Source organism: Macaca mulatta, chromosome 4 (assembly GCF_049350105.2).
Source record: "Macaca mulatta isolate MMU2019108-1 chromosome 4, T2T-MMU8v2.0, whole genome shotgun sequence".
NCBI lineage: Eukaryota > Metazoa > Chordata > Mammalia > Primates > Cercopithecidae > Macaca > Macaca mulatta.
The window spans coordinates 73,340,837-73,351,804 of NC_133409.1; the positions used below are offsets into that span (position 1 = coordinate 73,340,837).

At 47.7% G+C, this 10,968-nt stretch overlaps 1 protein-coding gene across 4 annotated transcripts in view; it reads right to left on the minus strand.

Annotated features, from left to right (window-relative positions):
• CNKSR3 (CNKSR family member 3) overlaps positions 1-9,929 on the minus strand; it is a 112,820-nt gene extending 102,891 nt beyond the window's left edge. For 2 of the 4 annotated variants that reach the window (XM_077998567.1, XM_015137078.3), the window contains exon 1: positions 9,332-9,929. In XM_077998567.1, the coding sequence (XP_077854693.1) occupies positions 9,332-9,383 (52 nt within the window). In that variant the 5' untranslated portion in view covers positions 9,384-9,929. 4 annotated transcript variants of the gene reach the window in all.
• Positions 9,930-10,968: the final 1,039 nt, after the last annotated feature.

Here is a 10,968-nt window from a genome sequence, read left to right on the forward strand (position 1 = left end):
CAAAAAGTGCCAGAAAACAATGATATGAACAAGGCAAAAGACAGAGGGCGCTCTCTATTCTAAATGACCATCATACACGGCCAGAGAGGAGCCAGCCGGAAAGGAAAGGAGAGCATCTACCTACCTTAGCCCTGGCAGGAGGGGAAAGAATGGGCAGACATCCCAACTTCGAATCTAACGTTTACATTACTGAGATTGGAAGTTGTCAATGACCCAGCTGCAACTAGAACTTCGTTTCACAAAGGCTGGAACCACCAACACCTGAATCCAAGATACCATCGCCTCCAGAATACTGCAATGCCTTCCGGCTGGATTTCCTGAATTCACTTCTGCACCAAAAGCCTGACTGATCTTTCAACACACAGATCAAATACTGTCACTCTCTGCTTTCCAACACAACTATAAAAAATATTGCACCTCCCTGACCACGACTTATAAGACCCTACATGATCTGGCCCCTGTGTGTGTCTCTCTCTCATCTGCTTTTCATCCACCACCCCCACCCTCGCTCTCATGACCCCACCACAACTTCCTTTTCTCAAACCCTCCAAGCCCATTCCCACCTCAGGGCCTGTGCATGAGTTATTCCCTCTCCTACAATGCCCTTCTCCCTAATTTTCTGATCGCCGGTTCCTTCCTACCTTTCATGCCTACATGTCACCTCTGAAAGGCTTCCCTGATGACTTCATCCAAAGGAGTCCCCCACCCAGTCCCTCTCCTTCACCTCTCTGCTTTATTTTCTGATTCATGCTTATCAGTAGAAATTTTCTTATTCATCTGTTTTGTGGTTGGTGGTGGCGTTTGTCACCCACACATCCACCACACTAAAGCAGGGACTATGGATTCCCAGCACTTAGAACAATACCTAAAACCGAGAAGGTCCTCCTAAGAACAGGGCGAAAGCGTCCAAGGAAACAATGAGAAAACGGAAGATGGACTTAATTTAACTTACCTCTGTATAACAACAAAAGGGTGAATAGAATTGTCATAAATTATTAGTAAGCACGTGAAGGGTGACTCTAAGCCACAACAATATTAAATATTTAAATAAAAATACCCCAATTACACTACCAGTTAACTTGAGTTATTATTGATTATCAATAATAAGTGGGTGAACACATATGCCATTCGTTATGCAAGAGGCATTCCCTGTATTTATTTCCTCTTTTAATTCCACACATATGCCATACGTTATACAAAGGGCTTTCCTTTTATTTTGGAGATGGAGTTTTACTCTTGTCGCCCAGGCTGCAGTGCAATGGCACGATCTTAGCTCACCGCAACCTCTGCCTCCCGGGTTCAAGAGATTCTCCTGCCTCAGTCTCCTGAGTAGCTAGGATTACAGGCGCACGGCACTACGCCCAGCAAATTTTTTTTTTTTTTAGTAGAGACGGGGTTTCACCATGTTGGCCAGGCTGGTCTCAAACTCCTGACCTCAGGTGATCTACCCGCCTCGGCCCCCCAAAGTGCTGGGATTACAGGCGTGAGCCACCACACCCGGCCTCCCACACTTGTTGGTTAGGAAGGAACTAGAAGGTACCATCTGGATAGAGGAGGAACCAGGGACGGGACAGGACCACAGAACAGAAGCCTTCTGTGAAGCCTGGTCCCAGCTCCTTACCTCTGGACCTTGGACAACTCATTTCACTTCCAAAAGCCTCCTCCATGCTGCTCATCTGCAGTGGAAACTGCCTTCCTGTGCATCTCCAGGCTTGGGAAGAGTCCAATGAGAACAAATGCAGAAGTGCCCTGCAGAGCTCATGAAAATAACATCTGATTTTTTCACTTAAAGCCTACATAATGGGTAAGCCAGTGATGACACGCCAGAAATAACATAAATGAGAGGACAGAGGGAAAGCAAGGCAAGAACACTCAGGTCGGGGAGCTAGAAGACAACAGGCTGGGTGAAAAGAGAGGCAGTGACACAGGCATGGGGACACAGACGGGAGGGCCCCTCTCGGTTCCTCACAACAAGGGGAATGCACAAAGGAGCCAAAGCAGGAGCTGTCACTCGCCAGTCTCCATGGATAAAGGATGGAGACACCCCAGCCTCAGTGCGACACGTAGATTTGTGCCAAATTTTGAGACCTGCCACGGTTATTTATTCCTGAAAAGACATTCGGTGTCATTTCCCATCAACAATAAAATCTCCACCAAAAGTCAGCTCAGTGTAGTAAACGCCGTGTGGTCACCAACTATAGGACGGTGTGACTAGCCAAAAGCCCATCTCATCCTCCCAGGTCCTACTGAGGATCCTGAGAACAAACTTCAACCACAGTGACCACTGACCACCCCACAACTCCCTTCTGGCTACTTGTGTTAAAGATTTTTTTAAAGGGGGGCAGGGGGCAGTCTGAGCATAGTGACTCCCACCTGTATAATTCCAACACTTTGGGAGACCGAGCAGGGGGGATCACTGCAGACCAGGAGTTCCAGAGGTCAGCCTGGGCAATACCACAAGACCCATCTCTACAAAGATTTTTTTTTTTTATTAGTCAGGTGTGGTGGCATGTGCCTGTGGTCCCAGCTACTTGGAAGGTTGACACAGGATGTTCACTCAAGCCTCAAGCCCTGGAGATTGAGGCCACAATAAGCTATGATCGTGCCACTGCATTCTAGCCTGGGCCACAGAGCAAGACCCTGCCCTTATTTTATTTTCTTTCTTTTTTTTTTTTTTTGAGACGGAGTCTGGCTCTGTGGCCCAGGCTGGAGTGCAGTGGCACGATCTCGGCTCACCGCAAGCTCCGCCTCCCAGGTTCACGTCATTCTCCTGCCTCAGCCTCCTGAGTAGCTGGGACTACAAGCACTCGCCACCGCGCCCGGCTAATTTTTTGTATTTTTTTAGTAGAGACGGGGTTTCACCATGTTAGCCAGGATGGTCTCAATCTCCTGACCTCATGATCCGCCCACCTCGGCCTCCCAAAGTGCTGGGATTACAGGCGTGAGCCACCGCGCCCGGCCTTTTTTTTTTTTTTTTTTTTTTAAGGCTGTTATAAGAACTCTTCAAGGAATAAGGAAGAAATCTCAAGGGAAATGTCTCATTTATTTTACTAAGAATTGCCTGATGCTGTTGCTAGGTGGTGCTTATAAATATAAGCACACACCGTAAGACTGGTTTTTTGCCTTAATTAGTGGCCAAGTCAAGCATCCTCAAATTAAGTGTCATCATTCCAGAATGTAAATGAAACAGCTGGAGTACATACCAGACCAGATAGCCCAACACTACAGTAGCAGGACTCCAGCAAAGTTTGAAAACACGTCTGCAGCTACATGCTAGAACAGTGCTTCTCTAACTGTGATGGGTGCATGAATCGCCAGGGGATCTTATTAAAATGCAGATTCTGATTCACCAGGCCCAAGCTTCTGTATCTCTAACGAGCTCCCAGGTGATGCTGAAGTTGCTGGTCACAGACCAGGTGCCAGACAGGGGCCAACAGTTGACAGCAAAAACCATCCTATGCCATCCTCACTGCAAGCCCAGGTACAATTTTTTAGAAGTGAGGAAATATGGCTCAAACTAATTTACCCAAGGAGAGTTCATGATATTTGCAAGAGGTATTTATCACTCCAATAATCAAGAACCTTCCTGGAGATCAGCTGCAAGTTCTGCCCCGGATCCTCTGACCAGCTGGCAAATGGCGGAGAAATCTCTTTGACACTGACAGGTGCTCCTGGATGATAAGAATGCACCTTATGAAAGACCTGACTGCTCAGAGAGAACAGTTTGTGTCCTGGAGCTATAGGAAAAAGGAAGAGAGGAAGCAATAAAAACAAGGAGTAGAAATTTACGGAGAGCTTACATAAGATCACACAGTCAAAAGCAGAACTGGGATACTGAGTCCATGCTCTGAACCACTCAGCTCCACCACCTGGTACAAGTAATCAAAGTGACAAAGTGATGGAGTTTGGGAGAGCCCCAGAGAGACCACCACTAATAATTAGGGGACCCTGAGCAAATTCTCTCTCTCTGCTTCAGTTTCTTTAATATGGGCTGGAAATGATTCATACACCTCACTGGGTTTTCTAAGGATGAAATGAAAGAGGCTGGACGGGGGCAGTGCCTCACATTTGTAATCCCAGCACTCTGGGAGGCCGAGGTGGGAGGATCACTTGAGCTCAGGACAAGATCAGCCTGGGCAACAGAGTGAGACCCCATCCTGCATTAAAAAATAATAATAATAAGTAAAGAATTTTTATAATGAGGGAGCCTAAATAAAGCACTTAGAACAGCGTCTGCCAAGATAATAAATGCATCAATCAATGTTTCTCTGTTACTAAGAGAATTTTATCACTGGAGTGCAGGAGAGAGAATGGAACCAAGGAGAGGGTGGAATGAAGAGCTTTTCTGAACTATGGCCAAATGGTAGACCTACAGCTGCTAAAAGAAAAAGGCCTCCCTTTCCCAGGGACCACAGAGGCTAAAAGAAAAGGTATAAACCTAAACTGGAATCAAGGTAACAAAGCCTCTGTCTGGACAGAGGCAAGAAGGGCCTAACCGTGCAAAGTAGTGTATTGCAGTTGACCTATGATGTATCAGATCTCTATAGTTAACTTGGAAATTCCAGCCTTTCCATGACCAAATAGTGAAGCACCTTAAGATTGCTATGCGTCATAAACAAATAGACATGACAGGGAAAGAGCAGGGCCCGAGGCTTAGACCTTCAGCAAGCAAGTCCCCTTTTCTCTTGGTTGGTGATGGGGACTGCGACCAAAACTAGCAGCACCAGAAGCTGGCCAGAGAGACTTCTCTCCTGGGACCAAAGCTGGGTGTTATAGACGTGCTGACTCAACTACACAATTTTATTATTATTATTATTATTTTATTTATTTTTTTTTTTTGAGACGGAGTCTTGTTCTGTCCCCCAGGCTGGAGTGCAGTGGCGCTATCTCAGCTCACTGCAAGCTCCGCCTCCCGGGTTCACGCCATTCTCCAGCCTCAGCCTCCCAAGTAGCTGGGACTACAGGCGCCCGCCACCACGCCCGGCTAATTTTTTTGTACTTTTTAGTAGAGACGGGGTTTCAGCGTGTTAGCCAGAATGACCTGGATCTCCTGACCTCATGATCCGCCCGCCTCGGCCTCCCAAAGTGCTGGGACTACAGGCGTGAGCCACTGCGCCCGGCCAACTACACAGTTGACAGCCTACCCACTCTAGGCTGATCAACGGCCAAGGCTAGGACAGTTCTGCTGGGACAACCAGTCCCACTTCTTCCTCGTCGAAGGCACTCCCCAGTGGCCTTAAAGCAGAAACATGACTTGTGGTAGCTGCATTCCACAATGAAATTTCTCATATTTAAATCAAGCTTAGAGAAAAGGACCTCATATAAGTTCAGATTTTGACCTAAGAAGATTGAACAGGAATGAGGATATAACTCTATTTCTAAAGCACGGCTGGATGTAAGTAGGGAATGTGGCACATGTCTACTCTGAGAACTGAGCTATGAAAATCAGTGCATGTAAATCCCTGTTGCCTGCCTACCAATATCTATTCTCCCCTTTTTCCTCTCTGACCAAACTCCAAGTTTTTTTTCAGGGTTACAATGTACCAAACTTAAAAAAAAAAAAAAAGAAAGGAAGGGAAAAAGAAAAAAGGAAGAAGAAAAGGAAAGAAAAAGAAAGGGAGCAAAGGGAAGGAAGGAAGGAAAGAAGGAAGGAAGGAAGGAAGGAAGGAAGGAAGGAAGGAAGGAAGGAAGAAGAGAAAGAAGAAACAAAAGAAGGAAAAAGAAAGAAATTACAGCGACCAGCCTTCCCTGCTGCATGAGGTGGCCATGTCACATTTCTGGCACCTGAGATGTAAGCCAGGTCACTTGATAGTTTTTCAAAGAACTCTTTAAAGGGGAATACTTGGCTGCTATCTGTCTTCTGTCTTCCATGAGTCTCCCTTCTGCCTGGAATAGGAAGACAATCATGCAGGAGCCGCCACCTTGCACTGAAGCACTAAGTATGAAAATGAACACCATGTGCCAGGCCATACCCTATGCCATGTGCTACGAATGGCTGAACAAGATGGCAGCACCATGGAACCCCCTACATGTTGTAAAAGATCATTTGCTTTGCAAAGGCTTTTACTGAATTGACTGGCAAGGTGCCATGAACTAGGAATAAATTTGATTTACAAATAACTTTCCGACAGGAACTAAAGACAGAGAATAACACAGACATATACTGGATGAGTCTCCTCCACTAACATATGCTATTCAGACCGAATCCTGAAGATCTATTCACAAATGTAAAGATTCTCGGTGTGGTCTAGGTGTGGCCTTGGGAAGAAACTCCTGAGAAAATGGAGTGGAGTGAAGCCAAACCACCTGCTCTGCTGGGTGACATCTGTCAATCACTCTGTGACTCAGTTTCCTCAACTGCAAAATGGAAATAACTGTTCCTACCTCAAAAGTGGTTGTGCCTATTAAATAAGCTGATATTTGTACAATGCTTAGACATGTGCCTGACACACTGCTTAATAATTACTGAGGATCCACTAACATTATGGTAAAATTGGTGACAGTGTAGCTAAACACTAATAATAAAAGCCAGACAGATTAATTCATTCTGTAGACAACAACTTATTTCCTAAGGCACACATCTGTCAAATAACAAGGACATGAGATCCAGCTGTCGACTGTGGCCAGGTTTAGACAGTTTTAAATCTAAGGCCTTCAATGGTTCTCATAATCGCCCTACCCAGATTCATGCAATACCAAGAGTCACAAAGTCTACATGAAGAGCTGCTTATCAGTAGCATGTATTTATAAAATAAAGGTTGGGTAAAGAGATTAGCAAAGAGCACTAAAAATAGTCCTATAAGCAAACAAGCTTTTGTAAGTCGACAGTTCATTAAAAAGTCAATACTTGAGCATCATTATTGTGAGAAATATTGAAGTAATGGGTCATGCAACTTGGAAGATTGCAGCCTCTTATCATCTTAGCCATCTTTTTTTAGATTGGAACACAGAAAGTATCCAGATCTTTCTACAAGGCTGTATTTCAGGGTCCAAAAGGGCACAGGCAAATGTGTAATGTAGCCAAGTGCCAACCACAGGTATGTAACCTAATAAGTATCGTAGGTATTGAGCCAGCCATAGATACTCGTTTCAGGTCAGGAGAAAACTTTTCCTAGATGAAAGTAATCTCAACTAACTCATAACATCAAGGCAACTGGATACAAAAACATGCTTTAATCTACTCTCCCTTTTAAATACTCAACAAACATAACAGGATGTGATTTTACACTTCTCCTTTTCCAATCCCAAGAGGGACAAAAAAAAAAAAAAAAAAAAGACAAAGTCTTGAGGGTGTGAAGATCTCACTCCATCATCTTCCTGTGTGCCTGTTACCATTTTTCTGGTTGTACGTTATCAACTAAGCTGGCAGAGGCTCAGAAAAGCCAGGGTGATAAGATGTAACCCTTTCTTTCCTCTACAGCAGAATAGAAATACAGTGGAAGCCACAAATATGAGCCACGTGTAAGTTTAGATTTTCTAGGAAACATATGTAAGAAGGTAAAAATAAACAGGTGAAGTTTATTTTAGTAATATCTTTTATTTAACCTATCAAAATACTATCATTTCCACATATAATAAAAAGTATTAAGATATTTCATGTTCTTTTTTTTTTTCATACCAAGTCTTCAAATGCCATGTGTGTTTTAGACTTACAGCACATTGCAATTCTAACCAGCCACATTTCAAGGGCTGGAGAGCCACAAGTGGTACTGGTTACTAAGCTGGACAGAACAGTTCTAGAAGTCAATAGTAGGTGAAATTTGCAGTGTCTCAAGTTGACTTTATGAGGGACATACAGATAAAATAGATATCAACTCAGTTTCAGCAAGTTGCCAGCCTACGGAATTTGGTAGCATCTTGAATGAAGGAACACACGTCATTTCAAACTAGTGTGGGCATGGATGGCTTTTAAGCTAATGCTTCCTACCAAGTACTGGCAATGCCACTTACTCTTTGGGAAACCTAGTCACCAATGCAAAAGCATGTGTTGTTTTTAGCTTCATTTTACATAGGAGTCCAGGAAATTCTGCTCACTTGACAAACCCGTTCTCAAGGAATTCTCCCAGAGGAGCAGGAAATGGTCAGACATACCCGCTGACACACCCCACACACCTTGGACATCCTATTCCACGTGGTCTACGTGTAAGTCACAGGCATGAGAAATGAGATGTAGCGGTGATCAGCTTTCATTATGCTGCAGCTATGGGTGGGACGGTTTGAAAGCTGACCTGGTCTTACCCGTATTACCTACCTCGCAGGCTTACTGTGATGACCAAGGGCAGTAACAGAGAGAGCTCTTAGCAAACTGTAAAGCGCTATAAAATTCTAGTTAGTACTGAGAAAGAACACCATTCCTCACCTGGAAGAGCAGCTAGAAAAACAAATACTACCTCGAAACAGAGATGTTGGGGGTGGGGGAAAACCATGAAAATACAGATTGTTCTTGGTGGACTTTGTTCTCTTGCAAGTACAGAAAAAGGTTGAGTAAACTCTAGTACCTTTCCCTCGAAATCGTGGGAGACACTGAAAAGTAAGCGAGCCAGCTAGGAGGACAAGCTTCTACCTCTGCTCATTCCCCCCACCGCCCCAGTCCCACTGCCTTCCTCATCCCAAATACTGTATGAATCAAGACAGTGATTCCAAACAATTAGATTTCTCCTTCCCAGGGCTTCCTTGTGGCCTGAAAATGCAGCGCCACCGGGGATACTGGCGCCTCCCGCAGCAAAAGTCACTGCCTTCCCGGGAGTCCTGGCTGGAGGTTTCTCTCCGGCGCAAATGCCACGGTGTTGGCTCTTGCGCCGCCCTCTCGCCTTCTCCAACAAAAACAGACAGGCTTGGCGACCCGCCGGAGTCTCCCTCTACCTGTCCGACCGCCCCGTCATGCCTGCGGACGGCTCTGGGCAGGCGGCATGGACGAGGTCCGGCGGGAGTCACCCACACAAAGGCGCCTTGTGCCTCTGCGCTCGGGTCCCCGAGTCGCCGGGCACCGCAGCCGGGCCAGGCAGGGAGAGCGCCCCCCGGCCCGAGTGCCGAGTCCGGAGATCCACATCACCAGCCCTCAACCTCCACAGAAAGGCCACCCCTACTCCCTGGTTTAAGGATGGGGCTCCCCTCGGTTTGCCACAATCCGCACCCCGGAAAGGAAGAGCTCGGAGCAGGTATGAGAGATACCGGCGCACAGGCCACTCGGCAGAAGTTTGCATTGTCACCGGGCTGTGCCCTCACCGCTTCTCGCCGGGAGGAAGGGCCAAGCACCCCCTACCCCAGTTCCCCGCCCAACCATCCCCGAGGCTGGAGGACTCCGGACACTCCCCCCGCAAGGCCCGCGCACCTCTAGTCCAGTCCACCACTTGTTTGGGGCTCCACTTGGTCACGGGTTCCATGGTAAACGGCTTCGCCTCTCGCTGGGTTGAAGAGTCGGAGATAAAGTGTTGCTGCCTGTGCTCCTGTGGCCCTTCCCGGGAGGGCGCGCCCACGGCTGCTCCCTTGCGCCCGAGCGACTTCGTCAAGGCTGCATGGCCGCGGTCAGCGGGTCGTCCCAGCGCAGCTCCGCCAGGGGAGCCTGGCCCTCTCCCTCCAGCTGCCACAGTCCAGCTGCAGCTCCTTCTTCCCCCGCCGCCGCCGGGATCCTGGGCACAGCTGCTGCTCCTGGGCGACGGCAGCTGCAGGCACGCCGGGCTGCGACCCCAGACCCCTGGCCTCGGCTCGGCACGGGAGCCTCCCGGCCCGGGACCACTTTCTTAGTTCTCCTGAGGCGCGATCGGCTCTCCCTCCGCCCGTCTTCTCGCCGGCTGGTTCCCCGGGGTCCCCGCTTCGCGTGCGCTGGCGTCCCGGAGCCTTCCCGGCGCAGGTCCCACCTCCTGCGCCGCCCTCCCGTGCTGCACTGGCAGGGAAGAGCGCAGAGCGTGCGCGCTGGGGTTGCAAAGTTTCAGCTCCGGTCACTGCAAACCGAATAAAAGAGAGGGCGGGGCCGAGGGGCCAGGGAAACTCGTGGGAGGGGGCGGGTCCGCCCGAAGCGGCCGACTCCGGTTACTTTCCCTCTCTAAGCCGGTCTGGCTCACACCCGCAGCGTCCTGGGCCCTGCTTTCCTTTTCAAGGGGCGGGTTGTAGATCGCGCGCGCACCCTGGAGAGCCTGCTGGCTTGTGTGAGGCCCTGGCCCTGTGGGTAGCAGAACACTCTGTCTCGCTGTGAGCAACAATACACTTAAAAAAAAAAAAAAAGTAAGATCTGCATGTTCTGTTCATTTCAAATGCTTTATGTCATAATATTACTCTGCCATTAAGCCGTCATTTTAAGTTTCTTAAAGTAGAACAATTTTTTTTTTTTTTAGATGGAGTCTCCCTCTGTCGCCCAGGCTGGAGTGCAGTGGCACGATCTCGGCTCACTGCAGCCTCTGCCACCCAGGTTCCAGCGATTCTCCCGCCTCAGCCTCCCGAGTAGCTGGGATTACAGGCGCCCGCCACTACGCCCGGCTAATTTTTGTATTTTTATTAGAGACGGGGTTTCACCATGTTGGCCAGACTGGTCTCGAAATCCTGACCTGAGGTGATCCGCCCGCATCGGCCTCCCGAAGTGCTGGGATTACAGGCCTGAGCCACCGCGCCAGGCCAGAACAATTTTTTTTCATTTATATGTTGACTGAAATCGTAACAATGTAACTCTTTTAATGCTATTGCTATGAAATTTCAACTTTGCGACTAAAATTAGATTGATGGCTTTTAGCGTTATATTTTGCTATAATTTCATATTTACAGCGTGAGCTAATGCTCCTTTGGATTAGTCATTAACCGTGAAAGGAAAGTTGTTAGCCAACAACAACAACAAAAAATAGCTCGTGCACAATTTCAGCGCCTGGCAGGGGGAGGGTCCTTCCATATTCATGGACTCCAACTGGGGCCAGAGTTAACGCTAAACTGGGGGAAAATCTAATTTGAATGCCTGCCTCTCCTTCAAGTTCTCCCTGCATC